The sequence below is a fragment of the Osmerus eperlanus genome, chromosome 5 (assembly GCF_963692335.1).
Source record: "Osmerus eperlanus chromosome 5, fOsmEpe2.1, whole genome shotgun sequence".
NCBI classification, from domain to species: Eukaryota; Metazoa; Chordata; class Actinopteri; order Osmeriformes; family Osmeridae; genus Osmerus; species Osmerus eperlanus.
The window spans coordinates 13611402-13633650 of NC_085022.1; the positions used below are offsets into that span (position 1 = coordinate 13611402).

The 22249-nt window shown below is 44.5% G+C and overlaps 2 protein-coding genes across 8 annotated transcripts in view; both read right to left on the reverse strand.

The window, feature by feature from the left end:
- Positions 1–9358, reverse strand: part of LOC134021195 (copine-8-like) — a 28258-nt gene extending 18900 nt beyond the window's left edge. Inside the window, exons 1-3 of the mRNA XM_062461762.1 lie at positions 9140–9358; positions 2634–2674; positions 99–145 (exon numbers count right to left, since the gene is read on the reverse strand). Of these exons, the coding sequence (XP_062317746.1) occupies positions 99–145; positions 2634–2674; positions 9140–9222 (171 nt within the window). The 5' untranslated portion in view covers positions 9223–9358. The remainder of the gene's footprint in view (positions 1–98; positions 146–2633; positions 2675–9139) is intronic.
- A 2852-nt stretch (positions 9359–12210) lies between these two features.
- The window catches only part of kif21a (kinesin family member 21A), a 29096-nt gene continuing 19057 nt past the window's right edge, over positions 12211–22249 (reverse strand). For 2 of the 7 annotated variants that reach the window (XM_062461751.1, XM_062461754.1), the window contains 16 exons: positions 21791–21935; positions 21496–21690; positions 21161–21262; positions 20696–20861; positions 19879–19899; positions 18995–19052; positions 18619–18673; positions 18329–18528; positions 17474–17581; positions 15253–15389; positions 14924–15098; positions 14514–14678; positions 13952–14069; positions 13672–13842; positions 12839–13038; positions 12211–12544 (listed from right to left, as the gene is read on the reverse strand). In XM_062461751.1, coding sequence (XP_062317735.1) covers positions 12457–12544; positions 12839–13038; positions 13672–13842; positions 13952–14069; positions 14514–14678; positions 14924–15098; positions 15253–15389; positions 17474–17581; positions 18329–18528; positions 18619–18673; positions 18995–19052; positions 19879–19899; positions 20696–20861; positions 21161–21262; positions 21496–21690; positions 21791–21935 — 2104 coding nt within the window. In that variant the 3' untranslated portion in view covers positions 12211–12456. The remainder of the gene's footprint in view (positions 12545–12838; positions 13039–13671; positions 13843–13951; positions 14070–14513; positions 14679–14923; positions 15099–15252; positions 15390–17473; positions 17582–18328; positions 18529–18618; positions 18674–18994; positions 19053–19878; positions 19900–20695; positions 20862–21160; positions 21263–21495; positions 21691–21790; positions 21936–22249) is intronic. The other 5 variants (XM_062461753.1, XM_062461757.1, XM_062461755.1 and 2 more) reach the window with 3 other exon arrangements.

The window sequence follows — 22249 nt, forward strand, 5'->3', positions numbered from 1 at the left end:
CAACTTAGGTTACTCTACTAACTTGTGGGCACAGCCTTGTATCTATGTTTGGAAAGATGTAGGGGCTTGGAACCCACTTGCTCCTCGCCTGAACTTACCTCTCTCCATTCTCTGTTGGCAATTCCTTGAGTGTACAGCACACAAACTGTCAAAAAAAACAGAGCAAAGAGAGAAATATATTGTTAAAACAGCAGCTATAGGCACATGTGTTATTTAAGGTTACATACTAGAAGAAAGGCTCATATTCAATATCACTCGACCTGTACTTTGCTTTGCATGTGCGATCGTCTTTTGTCGGGACAAAAGGCATCGACTTCACAAGTACTTGAGGGAATACACTGCAATAGGCCTTGGTATATTTAAGTGGGCATGTTATTGATGGATGGATTGATTGATTGACACTGTGTGTGTGTGTGTGTGTGTGTGTGTGTGTGTGTGGGTGGAAACACTACAATTAAAGCTTGATCGGTCAGCTGGTTGGTTACACTTGTAAGCAGGCGGTACTTTCCCATGGTGGACAGCTACAGTACGATCGCATCTGGTTGATTCAAGCAACTTAACTCTGACACACACACAGATGCTTATTATACGCAAAGCACACGCACACACAAACAAACCCATTCCACCTGAAAGCAAAACCCATCTGTTTTAAGCCGAATGATGCTTATTGCTGTAATCGGAGCCAGCCACTTTGTTCCTTTGGGAGCATCCCTACAAACACACCTCATCGGCAAGGTCAAAACCTACCCTTCCATCCCATTCCACCTGACTGGATATGATAGCACAACTTGAGAGACTGCAATAAGCCTCTGTCTGCCCTTGCTAGCTCAGCGCACCAAGCACTTACTGCAAGATCATTGGAAGCAAGCCCATTAGCTAGCGAGCCTGCACCCGCGCCTGGCTGTTAGCCCACAACAGCATAGCAGAGTGCCTGGGCTCAAATGTGTTTCGACTGGATAGCTGTGTGCGGAGAGACTACGGTACGCTGTGTATGGTGTGTAGTATGTCTGAGGTATACTGTATGTTGTGCAGGGTGTGTATAGTAAGTCTGGAGTATAATGTATGTTGTGCAGGGTGTGTATAGTATGTCTGGGGTATACTGTATGTTGTGCAGGGTGTGTATAGTATGTCTGGGGTATACTGTATGTTGTGCAGGGTGTGTATAGTATGTCTGGGGTATACTGTATGTTGTGCAGGGTGTGTATAGTATGTCTGGGGTATACTGTATGTTGTGCAGGGTGTGTATAGTAAGTCTGGAGTATAATGTATGTTGTGCAGGGTGTGTATAGTATGTCTGGGGTATAATGTATGTTGTGCAGGGTGTGTATAGTATGTCTGGGGTATAATGTATGTTGTGCAGGGTGTGTATAGTATGTCTGGGGTATAATGTATGTTGTGCAGGGTGTGTAGGGTGTGTATGTTGTATATGGTGTGTAGGGTGTGTATGTTGTATATGGTGTGTAGTAGGGTGTGTATGTTGTATATGGTGTGTAGTAGGGTGTGTATGTTGTATATGGTGTGTACTAGGGTGTATGTTGTATATGGTGTGTAGTAGTGTGTATGTTGTATATGGTTTGTAGTAGTGTGTATGTTGTATATGGAGTGTAGTAGTGTGTATGTTGTATATGGAGTGTAGTAGTGTGTATGTTGTATATGGAGTGTAGTAGTGTGTATGTTGTATATGGTTTGTAGTAGTGTGTATGTTGTATATGGAGTGTAGTAGTGTGTATGTTGTATATGGTGTGTAGTAGTGTGTATGTTGTATATGGTGTGTATGTGGTGCTGTGAGAGGGAGCTCAGCTGTGGGAATGCACATAGCTCCTTTCATCTTCTAATGAGGCGCAGAGATGCATGTGGGCTCCTTTAGACGTGTCCGAGCCCAACACACATCGCACACCGTCAAACACCCACAGCTTTTGAGAAAAAAAACGAAAGTGTTTCTTTGGTATATGTGAACATTCTCCATTCTCAATTAAAAGAGCAATAAACCAGTGTATGATAGAAAACTGGCGATGCAGATTCAACAAAAGGTGAATGGTTGAACAGGATTGTGTCAAATGCACGTCAAGACACAATGACTAACAGGCAAATAAAAACAAACCAACAAACACACACACTTGAAAACACTGTCTGGTCATATAAGCTAATGTGGATGTCGTACGTGAGGATCCCCGAGGCCTCCGTGTGTGTGTGTGTGTGTGTGTGTGTGTGTCGGCCTTGGCCCCCCTGGCCTGCTGAGGCAGTCTAATCCTCTGTGACTGGGTCCAGTACCGTCAGCAGCACAGAGACATGGAGGCAGCACAAGTGCCTCCTTGGATAAACGTACGGCGAGCCTCTTGGATGCCTCCCCAGCCGCCCGAGCCCAACCTCCCCCCAAACTGCTGACAGAGTCCCCTGGAGCACTGGTGGCCGGCGAGCTCCCGTGGAGGTGGAACCCCAACACTAGCGAGGGCTGTGGGAGGGCGTCGATGAGGATGCCCTGCCGCCTCTCACTCATTGTGACATCCGCTGTGACGCATACAACCTCTGACATATGCAAATGTCTACTGATTCATTGGAGGCGGGGGGGAGGGGGGGGGGTGTTGAAGTCGATGTGTATATGCGTGGGTGCACGCGTGTCACAGGAGACTTACTTGGGTCTGATTTGGAAAAGGTATCTCTGTCCAGCAGGTTTCTGAAAAGGAAGAGAAACAGAATCGAGACGATTTCGAAAACGCATGGTATGATGTCATAGGAAACAGCCCGGCTTTCTGGAACTTGGAGGTCACCCTTAATATGGCCAGTTCCTTTGTAGTGGGTTTACTGATCCTCAGAGGAGTAGTCACTAATGTTGAGCTAATTATCCAGAAAGCCTAACCTTTACCCTAACCGTCCTCCTTCCCAATCACAAGGCTTCTAGTACCATGTCAGGCTCGAGATATGTAGAAGCATTCCCCCCAACTCACCATTTTTCACCTGAATGCATCGGTTCATTTTGAGGTGGCTGGCCAAATGCTTAAACTGGTCTAGAAAGTTGCCCTTTAAAGGGCTGCCAAAAACAATGGGCATTGAAAGGTTATTTATGGATTATTTCATTTTCAAACAGAAACAATCAGTTTTTCAGTCCAAATTTCTATGGTGTTATCTTTTGTCCATCTTCGATAGACAGCATTAATTGATTTATTTGTCTTTGTGTCATTTGTTTCAGCTTGATACATGCTAAATGAATCCTCACAAAGGTAGAAGATATTTTCATTGTGATTTAAAAAACGGTTGCTTTTCAGGGCTTCCCTGGATACGATTTTTAAGGCCGAAACATCAGGCATTGAGGTGATCTCAGATCAACTATCAGTATACGTTCAACCAACAAGCAGAATATTCTAATCTCCTCCCTGTCCACATATCAAAGGATCACACCTAAACTATCAACATGTGTCCCTTCCCCCTCCTCCTGAAGCGAGGAGCTTGGAAGCTGCCAATCAAATATTTAAATGTGTATAGAAGTCCACGCCTATTGAACCCTCAGGCTTGGATAGAAGGTCAGACAAGCTAAGAAACCGCCTGCATTAAAACATCTTCATTGTTAAAAAAGAATCTGTGCTTGAACAAACTGACAGTGCCTTTAATGTACAGAAGAGTCCCAAACAGATGCTCGGAGCAATGAAGGTATGCTGCTGTTAACAGGCAGAGAGGAGATGAAATATTCACGCAACAACAACAACAACAACAACACGAGGGCACCAGAGATGAGGTGGAGCGAGGAAAAAGAGGAAGAATGAAGGACTGGCACACAACCTGGGGTCGGCAGGGAGTCCCAGCATGCCACACCAGAGGCTGCAACAGCAGGGCTGTTGGGTGTGGTTCCACCCTGTTAGTCACAGTACACCAGGTTCAGGGTTCGCAGCGATGGGAACTAAGTCAGTCCAAACACGGGAAGGAACTGAAGCAAACTCTTCTCACAGCTTGAACCGCTGCCGAAGCTTACATTAAACCCAAAAACCTTTCATAGGTCTGTTTTGTTTGAGAGGGCTGCGAGCCGTAATGATACTGACTTATTGAAGAGGCAAAAAGATATAAGAATGGGTATCCATCCGGCAAGGGGCCTGCATGACATGCAGATAAGCTTCTCACTATCATGCTAGCTAGGGGGATGCGCTGCTTTGTGACAAGCAGAGAGTGTCTTTAGGCGATTGATTACTAGTGATGTATCTAGATCAGCCACCCATGTTGTGCTGATCCCAGTACGCCCCAGATGGTATAACGCCACGCTTGGCTACCTCTGTTAGAGCACGCCCACTAGCATCCACTGGGCTGAAAGACCACAAAAAAAGTGATAATAAGCGAAAGAATTGGGGCTGGTCGCATCAACTGAGCACGCATGTCAGATGACTGGAATGAGGGACCTTAAACACGAAATGCCATACCTAGCAAGAGGAAATCTCCAGAAGCCATTGGCTGAGCCAAGCTTAAGACGGGAAGGAGAGAAGACAAAAGAGGAGGAAGAGAGAGGGAGGTGCGTGCGCGCGCATGCGTGTAATACAAAGAAAGAGAGAATGGGGCTGAGTTAGACACCAGCTGGTGCCCCTGTACCTGAGGGCAGTTGCCTGCCTCTGACTGGCCATTCAGGACAAATCTTAAAATGGTCCTTTTCACCATGGGCAGCCCAGGAACTTCAAGATAGGCCAAGAGGAGGGACTTGCTGATCATCAAACATTTACCAACATAGTCCCATCACATCAGAATTACATTTGGAATCCCAGCAGTTACGTCAGTCAACCAACATGGAAGACAAGACAACCCACTTCAGCTCCACATGCAAGGAGGGAGACTTCCACCTGACAAGTCAACGCAGATCAGGCTTACACGGACGTGTTCAGAAGGTTCAGAGCTAAAAGGAAAAGGAAGAAAAAGGACTAAGGAATATGACATCACGGGTCAAGGTTTTAAATGCTATTGACACCATAGACCCACCACATTCGATTTCTATTGATGAACCGTCAATGTGATTTTTTGTCCTTGCGAGACCGTGCTGAGGCGGGGGGAAACCCAGTGACTCACAGACCTTGACGCTTCCCTAGCCTGTGTCAGAAGTGTCAATGCACAGCTTGCCTCTTCAACACTTGCCCTGTTTGGGGTTTCATATGGTCTTGTGAGTCACCCAGGCAACTGACCACCCTCTCTGACCCACCCAGCTCCACCATAGAAAAGCTAGTAATTCAATGAGGTAGGCGGAGGAGCATTTACAGCATATTGAGGGGTGAGTTTAAGCAATTTAACTCGGTTATATCGCTACCACTAACCCCCCTGCCCCTGACCTCACTCATATCCAGTACGCCACAACGACGCCAGCTGGTGGAGCTGAGCCTAGCTGTGCAGCCAGGGTCTCCGGCACCACTGTCACAGGTGCCATTGCTTTGCTTGTCAGTTCTGCTTCCTTCCTCACTTGCCCTTTGCGGGGTTGAATCTCCTGTCCTCTGCGTGTTCGTTCAAAGATGACAGCGAGTGATAGAATATTGATAATCATGAGAAAAATCTGTTAGAGCGCGCATCTCTTCTAGAGCCCGACCGATATATCGGCGGGCTGATATTATCGGCCGATATTGGGCATTTTCCAAACTATCGGTATCGGCATTTATAATGGCCGATAAATGAATATTATTGTTTATTTTTTATTTTTTTATTATTATTATTGTGTTTTTGTTAAAAGGACTTTAAGTTTCATATCTTAAGTTTGTATTTTTATACATTTTATTTATCAGAAATGCATTAACATATTATTTTTGTGAGGAAATAAGAACAGGAGTCAGATGGCTGAGCAGTTAGGGAATCGGGCTATTAATCAGAAGGTTGCTGGTTCGATTCCTGGCCATGTCAAATGACGTTGTGTCCTTGGGAAGGCACTTAACCCTACTTGCCTCGGGGAATGTCCCTGTACTTAGTCGCTCTGGATAAGAACTTCTGCTAAAAGTGACTAAATGTAAACTACAAATAACTACTGTTAGGGAAATCAGTTTGTTTTGTTAAGCGTTTCTGGATTTTTAAAATAATTTTTTATATCGGCTGATATCGGAATATCGGATTTTTAAATCACCAAATATTTGTATTGGTATCGGCCTTAAAAATCCTTTATCGGTCGGGCTCTAATCTCTTCCGTAGATGACCAGCATTAGTCTTTTAACATTATACTACATGACCCAGTATACACTGCATCTTCTAAGTATATATATATATCTCTAAGTATATGTCCCTAGATGTTGGTTGTAGTTATTAAGGCGTAGGTCATGGTACCTAAATGCAAGTGTGCTCCATCCAAGAGCTCATTGCTGAAGCGTATTGATGAAGAGTGTGGGCTGTATTAGGTTATGGTTAGAGAATCTGCATATTCCCACTATGGGAATGCAAATGTCAGCTAAATGAAATGTTTTTAAGCTTGCATCAGTTGCTTAATTCTCATGACAGCCAAGGTGATTTCTATAAAGGCTCTTAGTGTGGTCACAGACTTCAATCATTTCATGTCAACAAAGCAGCATGGCACTAGTCTCTGGGGAAGGCCTCCTTATTGGTTTGACTGAAGTCCATTGATTTGGTTTCAAATAGACCTGACGAGAGTTTTAAGATCAAACAACCTTTGAACAAAAGAGAAAAGGAGTGTCTTTCTCTGGGAAAAAATGGTGGCGTATGACCCTCGCCCAGAGAAGTGAACAGGGAAAATCGAATAATATCCGGTTGTTAAACAAACTTGATGATGGAGAAGGTAAATCTTTGCGTGGGTGGCGGAGGTGGAGAGGGAGCTACGGTAACAGGCAGTGTGTGAAAGCGATAGAGGCAATGTCCTCTCCGCTAACTAGTTAAAGTAGAGGAGCTGACTGTGCCTTAATTAGACCAAATGGTTCCTTCAAAAGCTCATTATCGTGGCCGCTCAGCATGACCCCCCCTGGTTCGGGCCCCTATGCCACTGGCACAACCTTGCCGCCACCGTTCCTTGTTACCCTGGAAACCCATGGCAAGGAGGGCTGATTTGCCATGCTCTTGTTTATGTACCGTCAAGCCTTCTCTGACCTCCTAAACCCTGATGTCATCATATGAACCTACTACTTTATCATCTCCAGGGTGGACAAGTGGCCCCTGATGTTCTGTTTGGATTCATTCTCGCATAGTCTGCGGTGCTTGTATTATGCTGAGCCTGTACATGGAAAATTGGGATGGATATAGCTCAGCGGAAGAGCACTTGATTGCAGATCAAGAGGTCTGCTGTTCAATTGCCCCCCTGTGTGTCACTGGGGATGAAAGTGTCTGCTAAATGAATACATTAAAATGGATCTGGAGAGGCTAGTTGATCTACCCATGCAGGTACCATTGATAACCGCACGGTACATTCTACAGCACTGTAATATGCCCACGGAGAAGGAAACGCAGACTAACCGCAGTGTCAAAACAGCTTATTCTACAAACACAATGCACACTGCTACTAACACACAATAATAATTCCAAAGCATGTGCATCATGTTCCTTGGAGAATATCTGGTGTAGCTCAGATCACCAGCTGGGTCGAACACATTGTAATGTAACAAATGTATTGCTGTTGCATGTGGCTTCTGTACAGGAATAACCTCAATTTACAGGAGACAGTCTTTTGTCACCTTTCTCAAGGAATATGAACTCTCCACAGTGACATATTGACCTAGCTCACTGCAGGTGGGTGCCTGACTTCAATACAGCCTTGTCGCAACATGTCAATTCCTTCAAAAGAATTCTCTGGCTCTTGTATGCCCAAAGGTTGACCATGAGACCGTCTATATGCCCCCCACGGTTCAGGGAGATGACAGTAGCAGAGATAACAAGACTGAAACACTCTCCTAGATTAGAAACATTCCCTCTACCCAACACTGTTTGATCTAAACGGCCCTTAAAAGCCGCCAGGCGCTTCATCCAACAGTCAGGGAAATTCTGCATGTATTATTGAGCGCTGGTGATCAAGGGTGATAGCCGCTCATCAGTCGTACAAAGATGTAGAGAGTAGACAGGATGTTGTTCCAGCAGATGGCAGATAGTTTGATCACACTGATGTAAAGTGCAGGGAGCTGATCACGTTGCCCACAGATTTAAGAGGGAGCTGATCAAAGTGTAATTTCTTCAGTCTCACTACGCCATGCAATGAATGTCATTTTTATTGTGTCATTTTGTTTTTCTCGTTTTGTATTTTCACTGGACATTTCAACAAATGGTGTAATGTTATTTATGATTTTATTCAAATCAGTATCATTGTCCAACAGGCTCACTGCGCAAATAAACAAGGATTCATTTCACCTCTATGTTGTTGTAAGATGCAATGTAATGTCAAATGTAATTTGGGGGATTTGACTGTAATACTGTTGTGCTTAAAGCTTCAACCATAGTACCCTAAACATAACATTTAAAGCCAATCTCAGACTCATATCTCAAAAGAATGGCTTTGCACACGAAGATTTAAGTGATATGCTGGGAGAATATTTGACTTCAAATTAGGGCAATGCTGAGTGTGTGTGCACCTTTTGGAGAGGAATAAGTGGACAATGTTCTTGAGACCAGCAGCAGCATCAACACTGGTGAAACCTCAACCGAGGAGGACCTGAGGGTGAGGAACGCGCGTGGCTCTTACGCAACACAGACAGCTGCGTACCGTCAGTTGTATCTGACTGGAAGTTGGGCTACAGCTTTTTAAGGGAAAATGCGGAGTAAGCATCCCAAATTATCCTAGCTTCCCTTGTCCTTAAGGCAATTTGTTTTAGTTAATGAGTTTCCAAATGAAGCGCCAAATGTTAATATCTCCAAACCTATCCAGATAAGTAGCCAAGAGTAGAAGGTTTGTTTGATACCATCACCAAATAATCATACTCATATTGTATTAGGCTACACGTTACAAAGTATTTGCATGTTTTCTATGTAAATGCATAGAACTGACAAACTGATCTGGGTGTGGAACGACAGGGGTTCATGTTAACTACCATGATGATACGATAGCTTCTCCTTTTATTGTTTTTTATTACAGCTACACCGTTCACGCACAGCAGAAATCAAATTCACTTATTTATGTTAAATGATGGACACAAATCACAATCATATCCTCCAGCATAACAGTGTTTGGAAATTGAAAGAATGGTTTGAAAATCCCTCTACTCACCTACACGACACTGTGAGCTCAACTTTGGTGGCAGGAATAGCAGCGGTGAAAGGATCAAAGTCTCCAATACACGCCATTTTCATAAAGCTACTAGTAGTCGACACATTCCTTTATCCAGTGCTTAATCGGCAGCATGGGGACGAAAACACGAACCTGGGTCGTCGTGGCAAGCGTTTGGAAACTGCAGCTTCTGTAGCACAGCAGAGCGCGTCGTGTATGTGCGCCGGACCGTTTAGAGGTTCCTCTCCTTCAACGTTGACTCTAGGAGTCAATTCAAAGGGCGGGAAGAGCAGGAGGAGGCGACTGTTTAATTACCCGTAGGCACAACAGAGATATGTTAAGTCTACCTAAATAAGGTCCGATCTTCTAAATAAGATGAAAATACAATTTATGTATTAGCTTGTAGCATAATGTAGACTAGAAGAGTGCACAACTCCTATAATCATCTATCCTATTGAAGGTTACTCCCCAAACCTGGTCAAAATAAATATGAATTTTAATATTGTGAGGAACCAGTCTGAGAGTGCGGTGATAATAGGTTATTTTATAGGAAATATAACATTAGTCGACCGCTTGGTGACAGTCAATGATCACCAAGGCCGACAGTGGTCATGAACTAGATAGGCAGGTGTAATGTCAAAAGTACATCAGGTTGCAACAATCATTGCAAGTCAATTCGCTTGGTTTTCCGCTCGGTTGGGTTTTGACAGCGGCAAAAAAGACACCGACAGATGCACGAAAGCCAATTAATAATGTTTTTCTACCAGGCGTAACTCTGTCAGCTATAAACAAAGACACCTGCGTCCAATTCGATTCGTTTTAGCCTGGAACGAGCGTTTTAATCAGTATGACAAACATTTGATCAATTGCCAAATTAGGAAAATAAGATTGGGTCACACCTGCACCCACTGAGAGCTGACTGACACTTCACCAAAGAGGGGTATGTTATAGTAATCTGAAGGTGCGCAGTTCCATCAGCTCAACACTTTGTGACAATTAGATACATAGTCCATAATTTACAAGACTTGGAGTTCCCTACACTGTCATACGTTCTATATGAGAGAAGATATACTGCTAACCCTTACCCTAACCCCATCTCATTCTAGGGTTTAGAACGTTCCTATTTATGAACTTTTTGAAAGTTCCCAAAACATAATGGTTGTGCTAGAATATGCAAAAAAAGGTGTGTGTGTATGTGCATGCTCTCTAGTCAACAGACAGACACATACACCCACACCTGCAAACAGACAGTGCCAGTCTCTTCGTCTTTGACACTGTGCTGCTGCCAACCACACATTCATGACTGCTGGTCCTTTTCCTGTCTGAACACCTGCTCGAACACTGCTGCCATCTTGTGGAACACCACTGGCACGTGTACAAAGCCTCTACACAGGCACTTAAAAAACGATACTTTCTTCTTGTCTTCACTCTAGGAGGAACCAGTGATGTGATTTCACCGGGTACGCTCCTTCATAGAAGGAGTAAAGAACCTTTGAAATAACATCAAATTCCATATAGTATCACATGTTAGGTCGGGGTCAAATGGCTGAGTGGTTAGGGAATCGGGCTAGTAGTCAGAAGGTTGCTGGTTCAATTCCCGGCCTTGCAAAAATGACGTTGTGTCCCAGGGCAAGGCACTTCACCCTACTTGCCTTGGGGAGAATGTCCCTGTACTGACTGTAAGTCGTTCTGGATAAGAGCGGCGGCTAAATGTCTACATGTAAAATGTAACATGTGTTTTTAAGTAAACGTGTTTTACATGATGTAAACATTGTTTCAGGTAAGACATGCATCACACAAGTTTGTTTTTTGACAGATGACATTTATTTCACTAGGCATCTGACATTAGAATCACTACCGAGTCAGTCATTTTTGACTATGCCAACTAGAACACCTGTACTGTGTAGCTTCAGGAACAAAAGCGAAAAAATCTGACCACTACCAATAGACTCAATGATAAAGGCTTCAATTGAAAGTGTTACAGTGTGTCTAACCGCTCCTCTCTCAATTATGGCCCACAGGGTTCCACATGAAATTAATTCAGGTGGACTAAAGCTAACATTGATCATTGATTGTTTAGATACAGTCAGTAGGCCATTCATTAGTGCTTCTTTGTAAACATTCAGCAGAACGGAACAAAGCCTTCTAGTATACCATTCGATGTCCTTGCAGCTCACACAATCGTCACAAAATGGTTTAAATGCAAAACCGCTACGGAGCAAAGCCACATTCCACAGGGATGCTCTGGGTTCAGAGGTGAGAGACCAACACGGATCCACTCTCCATGGCTAATGTTTACAGTACAGGTACAGATAAAAAGGCCCCTGCACATGTTACACTCAGTACAATAACATTTGAATCAGATGGCCCTAACTCAGAGCCCAATACTGAAGCTTCCTAAGGGTCAAAGGTGAGCAAACAATTAGCAGCATATGTGTGTTAGTTCCAAACATGTTAGAGAGGGGACTAAGGATTTGAACTGTAACAGTACACGCGAAGAATCCTACATTACAACACACATATGAAATACACATGAACAGTGAGTGCAGACACACACAGTTTGTAATATGTAAGTGCCAGAGAAGCAGAACATTTGTATGTGAGCCTTAAGAGACAGAGAGAGTACAGTTTTAAGGGTTAACAAGTACAGTACATCAATGAGAGGGTTTCACGTTTTGGTCACGGAGCCAAGCGGTTGCGAAAATACAGAAATGTGAGGGGAGGGATGTGTTGTGAAGCCATGTGGATTCTGGGTAAGGGTCCGAGGGGGACATGGGACAGAGCGTGTATGGTATGCGGTGTTGGAGAACCGGGACATGGAGGCCAGCTCACAGCTCCGGTGATCATGTTCTCCCCTACCTAATCTACTCACCTTCCTGGACACTCAAGGTCTGCACTTACATTGGAGTGTGTGTACGAGTGTGTGTGTGTGTGTGTGTGTGTTTGTTTGTGTGCATGTGTGTAACCCATGTACTGTAGGCTCAGTACATACAGAGCGGATACTTTCTGTATGTTTTGTGCGAGTGTATGCGTGGGTGTGGGAGTGTGACTTCGGTTAATGAGAATGAAGCTAAGTTTGTGTTCAGCAAGAACAAAAGAGGGTTTTATTCTGCTAAAAGGGAATAATGTTGGGTCTTGGGTAAAATCGGAATCCTGTTTCCACCTATGCAGGCTTAGTTGTCATGGTTACATTGGTTCAAGAGCGAGGGGTGTTAGGATTCCAAAAAATAGGCATCAAAGTGCAAGAAGGCAGCTAGCGTCACAGGCTGCATTTTTCATGTCCAGCAGTGAGCGACACCGGGAGATGGCTCTGTGTTTCAGTTGCTGGCCACCTCGTCGGCGTTGTCCGTGTCCAAGGTGCTGTCCAGGCCACCTCGAGCTCGCCAGATCTTCACTGTCCGGTCACTGTCAATGGAAAATGTTGAAAACCTGCGTGAGTGTAAAGCCAGCATTCTACATGTTGCCTTTATGTTTGTCCGTTATACAGGAGAGAGAGAAGAGGACAACGTCTCATGTTTGTAATGGTGAAAGACGCTAGGAGAGAAGACCACTGTTTCTCAACAACAAATTGTGGATGTACGAGTTCTGAATCTCACGGTGTTTATTACGTTCGAGGTCCAGTGTCTGTGTGTGTGTGTGTGTGTGCGTGCTGATTCGCGCGCGAGAGCGCGTGCACGCTCGTGTCGCTTGGTGACTCACTCGGACGCGGTGAACAGGTGGCTGCTGTTGGTGGCGATGGCGTTGATGGGGCTCTCGTGGCCCTTCAGCTCCCCCAGGGTCCCCAGGGTGTCTGTGTGCCACAGCTTGAGCACGCCGCCTCTGCAGCCACTCAGCAGAGCCGGAGAGCCGGGCACCACCCCCAGGGCACACACCCAATCACGGTGCGCGTTTGGTACTTGCTGTTGGCAAAAGACATGGAGGAAAAGGCAATGTATTTTCGATTTGTGTCAAGCACACTCTTACAGCTACATCCTGGAGGTCTATTCGCACTCTGTCTTTCTATTTTTATCTATAGCCTAGCAGACGCTATAAATCAATATGTATATTTATGGGTTGCTAAATACTCATTTAGAATAGTATACGGTACCGATAAGATTGATGGATAATAAGTTATTGTTTAAATCGAAAATTGGTCTTATGATATTACTTGAATGTGATTGGCTAATGGGGGGAAGGTTGTCCAATGTGATTGACAATTACAGGGAGTCTAAGAGACTCAGTCTACCGAGTGGTCAGACTATGAATGTGTGTCTAATGCGAATATGAAATCAACTTAGTTCACTGATTACATTCAAAAGAAAGCTTCAGACTCATCCATCAGTAAAATGACTCGCCATCTAAGATGCAACTCTCTCCTTTCCATACTCTTTCTTCTTTCCTTCCTTCCTTCCTTCCTTCCTTCCTTCCTTCCTTCCTTCCTTCCTTCCTTCCTTCCTTCCTTCCTTCCTTCCCTCCCTCCCTCCCTCCCTCCCTCCCTCCCTCCCTCCCTCCCTCCCTTCCCTCCCTTCCCTTCCCTTCCCTCCCTCCCTCACCTGAAGCAGGTCTTTGCGGGCCAGGTCCCACTTCTTGATGCCATTGTCTCTTGATCCACTGAAGAGGGCTTCCCCCTGCACAGCCAGGGACTCGATGCCATCGTAGTGGGGGGGCTCGAAGTTGTGTGTGGGGCTGATGCTACCCAGAGCCCCCTCAGTCACGTCAAACATCTGGCAACAGCAACGATCAGATCAGGTTTTGTGATTGCGTGCATTTACAGACAGTCAGGTAATGTAATGTCAGCGCAAACCGAGACCACCCACACACACACACACAAACCTTGATGTAGTGATCCTTGGATCCGGTGATGACCAAGTCTTGACCGCTCCCTGTCTGATCCACAGTCAGACACATGACAGGGCCCAGGTGACCTGTGAGTTTGCCCGTGGACACAAACCTGACAGAAAAACAAAACAAAAAAACAAAACAAAAAAAATATCATTTTTACTGGTGGTGCTTAAAAGCCGTTGTCTACTTTTTCCCTACCTCTGGGGAAAAAAAGCTTTTTATGACAATACCTGTCATGTAAGCGGCTTGAACTGTCTGTCAATGACCAAGGTGAGTAGAATATTTATATAAGTATATACAAGAGTCAGGCGGCTGAGCGGTTAGGGTATTGGGCTAGTAATCAGAAGGTTGCTGGTTCGATTCCCGGTCATGCCAAATTGACGTTGTGTCCTTGGGCAAGGCACTTCACCCTACTTGCCTCGGGGGAATGTCCCTGTACTTACTGTAAGTCGCTCTGGATAACAGCATCTGCTAAATGACTACATGTACATGTAAAACCCTCTAGGTGAACTACAGCAATGGTGAAAGAGACTGTATTCCATGTATACCGTACCTCCTTAGATCCCAGACCCTGACAGAATTGCCAGCTGCAGCATAAAGGATTGAGCCGTTGGGGTTGAGGGCTATCTGGTTGATCTGGTTTTCTCCTGCAGGAATAGTGACCGTGCGGTTGGTGTTGGACACGCAGGCATCCCCCAGAGTCACAAGACCAGAAGACCTGCGGCAACCAAAGAAAAAACATGAATGAAACTGCTAACGGTACAGTATGTATGGCTGGTAGACAATGGTATTGAAATACCTAAACAAAATTGCCTTTAGAGAACTGCTTGCAGTTCTGACCAAAGCATTCCATATCAAATCACCGGAGACCTCCCCAGAGATCAACTATCCACAATGTCTGTGCTACACTGTAATATACTGTACTCGTTCAGCCGGCGCTTTGACCCAAGAGGAGACACTCACGAGAGGGTGCGGATGCACTTGGCCGAGTCTCGGATGTCCCACACTTTGATGTAGGAGGTGGAGACGGTGTAGACCAGGCTGGAGCTGTAGCGCACAGACACCACGTTGTTGGGGTGGCCAGCCAACGACATGATCTCCTGCCCCGTCACCAAGTTCCACACCTTACATGTCCGGTCTAAGACACACGACGGGAGAGGGCGGGAGTTTCCGACAAGTCTCCCGTTAAGCAACAGAAAGGATAACTCAACCAACCAATCAATAAATAAGATTGGGGGAAAAGAGTGTAATCTGAAAGGAAGCAAGCATCAAGTTGGACAGTTAAGTGGGACCTTTGGAGCCAGTGAAGAGCAGGTCGTCGGTGCAGTCTACACACAGCACTGCTTTGGGATGACCCTCGGCCACGTGGACACACTGCAGCGTTGACGAGCGGCTGCCCTTGGAGGACGGGAGAGGGTTGATGACACCTCTGGGGAGAGGAGAGGTAAGGGACACACACACACACACACAAACCCAAATGAACATACTGTTTGGTTCAGACATCTATTTGGGGAACCCTCCAGTAGCACGTATAAATCACTTATCATGTAAAGAGTGAGAGGACAGAAGATCCAGCGTGCAGCTCAAACATACACACTACAAAATCCTAAACACATGCCGCACATGTACAATGAGCCACAGCGCAGTGCATGCGACCCGCTTGGCCTTTATCATGCTGCAGTCACCAGACACAGAAAACATGACAAAATCAAATAGGTTCCGAATGTCCACCCCAAGACAATGGGACAGACAGACAAGAATTGGATCCGGTAGAAAGCAACCGTTAAAAGGCTACCTGTATCCGAAGCAGATGAGCCACTTGAACCTATATTAAAACACGACGGTATACTGACTGAGGTAGAGACCTTCAGTCAGACACTCAGATCCCTGACAAGACAGTGGTCTAGTTCTAAAACAGAGCAGTGGGCAGTCTCCACATATCAATGGAAACTAAGGCTGTTTTATTCACATTAGACATCGATCAATTAAAAATGTAGTTTTTTGTAAATTAAAGATGAAATAAAGTACTTCGGGTTCCAAGATCTACAGTATATGTTTTAGATAAGGGTGCATGATTATTAGACAGGTAAGGTGCCATCAATGAAGTCAATGCCTATATGTAAAGATGTGCCATAATGAACTATCAACTAAGAACTGAACTATAAACTTTGAAAAATGTTCCAAAGTGGTTATAAATTCTATTTTCTGGTTACTGAAATCATAATGATTGAGTGGATTGGTATTAGCGCTGAAAGAATTGTGACCACACCACCTCAACTTGATTATGTGACCATGTAACTAGCTTGCCATGGTCAGCATAATCTTCCATTGTATTATTAAAACCATAAAGCCTGAAAGACATCCACGTGTCACCACACCCCAAAAGGAGATGAGATAGTTGTGCATGTGGGTGAAGCGAGGACAGGAGGAGAGAGAGAGAGAAAAGAGAGCATGCCAGTGTTTCATACTATCACCCTGTCCCATTATTGCCTACCATTAATACCCATGATTTAATATTGATTCATTTGACTGTTCACTAACACTTACTTTACCATTAATTCCACGTATTGATTACGATCCTCAATGTTAACTGACTGTTAAATGTTAAATGACTAATGCTATTGCTAACATTTCCTCTGGTCTTGGTCCTATATTTGTCTTACTCTATTCTCCTTACTTATCCTATGGCACATCTGTAGTCTCCAGGGTCCCTGACAAGCGGCTAAATACGTTGTATTGGCTACATGGATGGGCGGAAGAGGAGGAGAAAGGCCCCAGAAGTTGTAGCTGCAACAATAGACAGAGGGGGAGTGCAGCTGAAATACTGGTTGTGCAAAGGGTGTTGTCAGTAGGTGTCAAATATGTAAAAGTATGGGGTGTGGAGTTAAACACACACACACACTCACTGTAATACAACTCCCCGATATTAAAATGAAACCAATTTGTGAACTCTGCATTTTTTTTACATTTTTTTTTTTTTTTTGAAATAACACTTCAGTTGTGCATGCACATGTACATGTGGTCTTGATTTAGCTAAGATTGGGAGAGCTGACTCCAAAAGATGGCCAGTTCACTCAGGATTTATCAAGAAGGAAACCGCTTTCATCCACCTTTCAGCTCCCCAGTCTAAGCTCAAATTACATTTTGATGTGGGAAAAGGTAGGTTAGCGCTGTCATCAATATATAATATTTATATATTGAAGAATTATTTGCAGCACAGGGTTTGAGAGGTTTAAGAGCAAGTTGAACACTGAACCCATGTCCAATATATAAGCTATGCCAAGTAGAGGAAATTAAAACATTATTAACAGCATCTTGAAATTCAGTGTACAACCTGATAGGGAAGGGCAATCACACCAGGCAAAGTGAGTTCTTAATTTAGTTTGAAATCACATGCTTTTATGAAGCAGGAGAAATTATTTGAGAGATTTGAGATGTTAAAAAGAGTTATCGAAATTTTAGTTTGGGCCTCACTTGGGCTTACAGTTTAGATTATTGTTGATTACTGCTTACTGTTTGATCTCCTTGACCTTAGCCGCCTTGTCATAAGTCTTCCTGCGAGAGAGTGGGGAAGGTTCCGGAACTCTCTTTCCCGCCCCTGAGGGAGGTCTGAAGCCGGAACTGATATTCAGTTTGAGGATTCATAAGCAAGACACACAACAAAGACACGAAACATAACAGAGGGATGTAAAACAAAGCAAAATTAAAATGAAAGCTAAATGAGGTGATGACCATGCAATACACATACACACTGTTCGTTACCTGACATTTTGTTGCCCAAAATTAAGTCTCTCATCACCTTGTGCGGATGATATTAAGGTGCCACAAGCAAATTATTAAAGCTACATGAAATTTGGTCCCCAACAAGACAGCTGACATATTCCCTACAGTAGACTAAAAGACACTGTACTGTGAGTTTTCAGCCATGTCGTTTTTTAAGCAGTTAAGGTCACAGCAACTGACTGGTCAGCATTTTAGTGATTATTGTTAATGTTTAAAGCTGCATTGACTGTAAATGGAGATGAAACACTGCAGGAGAAAAGTACGGTAGGATATCAAGCAAGACATAAAAGAGCCGCACAATCAATGGTTGGTTTTATGTTCGCATAAACGGTTATACTTGTCTCTGCTGGGAGCTTATTGCGTGAGAAATACATTATTGATTCAAATTGATATAAAAAGCTTAAGGGAAACGTCATGCTTTTAAAGAAACTCCACCTTAGTACATTGTTTGGATGTGGCTCATTGTTACCAATGTCAGGCAAAGTCAGGCAAGGTGAACATAAAACACACAGCTGCGATATCAACATGCAGTTTCCTGTCGTACAATTAGCATGTTAGTGGGTTAGCGACTCAGCATGGACTTACATGCTGCCCATTTTGGAGGAAAAGCCAGGGGAAGTAGTCATATAGTCCCTGACAGATGGGCCATAGTTCTCCAAATCCACGCCCACTTCAGGAGTTTCAGCCAATGGCAGAATGGGGGTTGAGAAGTCAGTGGGCGTGTCAAGGGCGGAGTCGCTGTTGGCGTAAAGCAACTCCATTTGAGTGGTGGTCCTCCTTCGAGCCTGTATCGGAAAAAAGCCCCCCCACACACACATTATTCTTTGCAAAGTCACACTGTGTAATCACTGAACAGGAAGTGTAGAAAATACTACCTTGCTTCTGGATTTAGTTTCTCCACATAGTTTCATGAGATCTGATGCCAGAGAGCTGGAACAGAAGGTAGTTATGCAAATTACACAAGTACTGTATATTAACCTCACAGTTCAGGGACTCAATTAGCATTTTATTCGTATTTACTTTTCAATTATTTTATCATACCATAAAATCAGAGGTCATTTGTATTTGATTGAATGTTGTCTGAAGGCTTTTTAACTTTCGTATGACTGTAGGTTTGATTGATTTTGAGATTTTGTCCCCATTATCTGCATCGTGGACAACTCACTTTTTCATCAACCGTACAAGATGAGGGGACATTTGAATTTGTGAGAACTTTCCCTTTAAAGCTATTATGTCAACCACAATACTTACTTTCCCTCAATGGCAGGACTCTGTGCTGACTCATCGCTGCTGCTGTCATCTCCATTCTCTGTGAAACCAGAAGACCCCAAAATATAAGACTTGACAGAAGTACAGAATCTGGATTTACTTACTGTTTATGTTTAATCTCTAAACAACTTCCTGAAGGTCGAAGTACTTGTCATTGACCTAATGTCACAGACTGTTAAGATGAACTGTTACGAACATGTGTTAACAACAGGGTTGTTCATCGGACAGAGTGTGGTAACAATGGACGAGAAAAGCGAATGGAGACAATTTCAGCACAACGCCATGCCGCTTGATGATGTCACCCCTGAGGTCCTTGTTCACTACCAAAGTTCAGGGCTTTACACTAACAGGAGTTTAATAGGTGAGGAGTCAGAAGGTGGAAGAAAGGACAGTTGGGAGGAGTTATGGCGAGCCGCACAGAATGGTGGAGGGGAATGACCAGGAACAAGGTCTCTAGGTAAAAAAGAGGAGAGGAATCATTAGTCCTGTCGATCTGCCAAGAGGTAGGTTTGCTTTACTGGTCGCTGTGGCGCAGACCGACATCCCAGTTCTGCCTGCAACGGCTGTTCCTCGAGAGATGAGCGGGGGGTCGTTAGCAGCTGTGCTAAAGCATGGTCGCTATCACGGCACATGAGGAGCTGGGGGGGGGGGGGGGGGGGGGGTGAGGGGGCGGTGGAGGTTTGAGGGCTCTTCCACAGTGAGGGACAGGAGGGGAAAGTCATCAGACAGATGGATGGACATCTGGTTGCATTGCACTTCATGCACCTGCTCATGTTAGGTCATTTTGTTAGTTCGGGGGGCAGGGGGAGGGGGGGCGCATGCAGTCATAACACAGATAATAGGAGAGTGTTGTTTCCTTTACTCACCCATTGGCATGTTACCTAGCTCTGCAGTAAAAAAATATCAAGGCAACATGGGGGGGAACAGAAAAAATGCCACACTAAAATCAAAACACAGTCCCCCATATTGAAAAACAAGGCAAAACAATAAAAAAAAGTAAACAACTACTGTGCTGGATCTATTTTAACAGGGCGTCCTTCTGACCAGAAACTGACAAAAAAGTACAATATGACCAATATGAACTGCATAACACCGAAAATGGTGTCATAACCAAGAAAACGTGTTCTCAAGCTTCTTTTTAAATTTCATTTTATTTTATAAGAGATCCAAATTTAGATTTTAAACTAATTCAAACAAATAAAAACATATTTTAACTTTTAGCCAGCAACGTTTCAGAAGGATGCCACAGCCAAAAGCAACTCAACAGGCCACATCATGCATTTCACCTCCACCACCCAGTTTTGTTTCTAAAGGTCAAAGCCCAAAATATCACTTTCAAACCCCAACCTTGAAGAGTGGCAGAACTACAATGACAGTTCACTAAAATACTTTTACTTTGGTTGATGCTTTACCCAATATTGTGTGGAAGAAAACTGAAGCTAGTATAGTCCATAGCAGCTATCTCAACCAACCAGAGATCTTCTTAATTAATTTTCTTCCTCAACTGCTTGGCTTGCCTACTGAGCTAACCATAGGTCAGAGCAGGGCATTTAACAAGGGCTGTCACCAAGACCTTGAGGACAGGGCTGGGTAGGTTGGGTTTCAGGGGCCCTTGTAAAACACTTCACACAAACAGAAGGGGCCAGCGTGGTGTCAATAACCTCCACAAGGGGGCACTGTCACCTTGAAGCGCGTTCCCCAGCAGGGCGTCCAGCTCAGGGTTGAACTCAGCCTTCTCCTTCAGCATGTGGAACAGCAGCTGGTTCTGGGTGGCGCTGGTGATCTCCGTCTGCTTAAGCCTGCCCTCCATCACCTTCACCTGGGACTCCTTCTGGGCCGCCTGCAGACCCTGGAGATGGGACAGGTGAGGTCAAAGGGTAAATGTGCAAAGTGTGTTTGTGTTAAAGGCTGCTGTTTGAAGGGTTCTAATCAGCAATCGCCTGCCATTGTTTGTTTAAGCAAGGTACTGTACTCAAACCCCCCAAAACAGCTTGACAGGTGCTAAGGTTAATGTTGTAATGTTGATATTAATCTTCAGTGGTAAGTGGTGTGTTTATTTGTTAATGCTGCTTTCCACTGATTCAACTAATCACCAAATTATGGTTCAAAGAAATGACATTAAGTGTTGTTTTGATTAAGGGATGTTACTTTATTGATGGCCATTGACATGAAGTGGTCCAATAGGAAGCGAGCCTCAGGCAGGCTGCAGGAGCCAATCACAGCAGAGACATCGACAGTGTCTCCCTCCTCCTGTAAATTCATGCAAAGTTATTCATCAGTTCAAGCCATCTGATGCATTCAGTTATACATTTCCTGGATAGGTTTCCCCCCCACTATTTCTCTATCCAGTTATATGAGTCATCGTTACAAAAAGGTAGGTCTAACCTCATTATCTCCCTGCCTGATAGGTCTAACCTCATTATCTCCCTGCCTGTCTGCCTGTCCCGTTTCTCTGTCTATCAGTTTCTCCTAAACCTTCTCACCTTGGCCTCCTCCATCTGCATGATGTTGGCCTGGCAGTCGGCGATGCTGTCATTAATGTAGTCGATGTTGGCGCTCAGCGCCTCCACTTCCTCCCTCAGAAGAAGTGCAGCCTTCTCCACCTCGGGCCCCTCCCCTACCAGCCTATCCCGCTTCCTGGTCACCTTCTCCCTGCGCTTGGTCAGCTCCTCCCGTTGCTAGGGGAGCAAAAACAGCGACACGAAACACTCGGTAACCCCATTGAGGTTAACGGCGGCCATATTCTTAAGGATGAGCAGCAGGAGAGAGTGGTAAGACCTTCAGGAGGCGGTTCATGTCGGCCTCCATGTTGCAGATGGTCATCCTTTGCATGATGACATCAGTGACGCGGCGCTCCAGGGTCTGCCACATGCCCCTGGATATCCTGGTCGAGTACACGCCAGCAGACCTCCTGTTGTAGTGCCTGGATTACATCCACACAGTACCTTCTTATTACATTGTATTGTGTTTTAAAATGACACGCAAAATACTCGTTTACACGTTTTGACACAAAGACAAGAGTAAATAGACAGAAAAAAAGATACTCATTCAGAACAACTACAATCAAATAAATAATTACAAAAGGTTGAGGACATTTTTTCGTACATACCGCTTATAAAAAGAGGTGAGCAAACAACATGGCTATCTATAGGTTAACACACAATCATACTATAACGCATATTTGTAGCACGGTGAGTCTTAGCTCTTACTCTAAGGCATTCCCGCACATGCACTCAC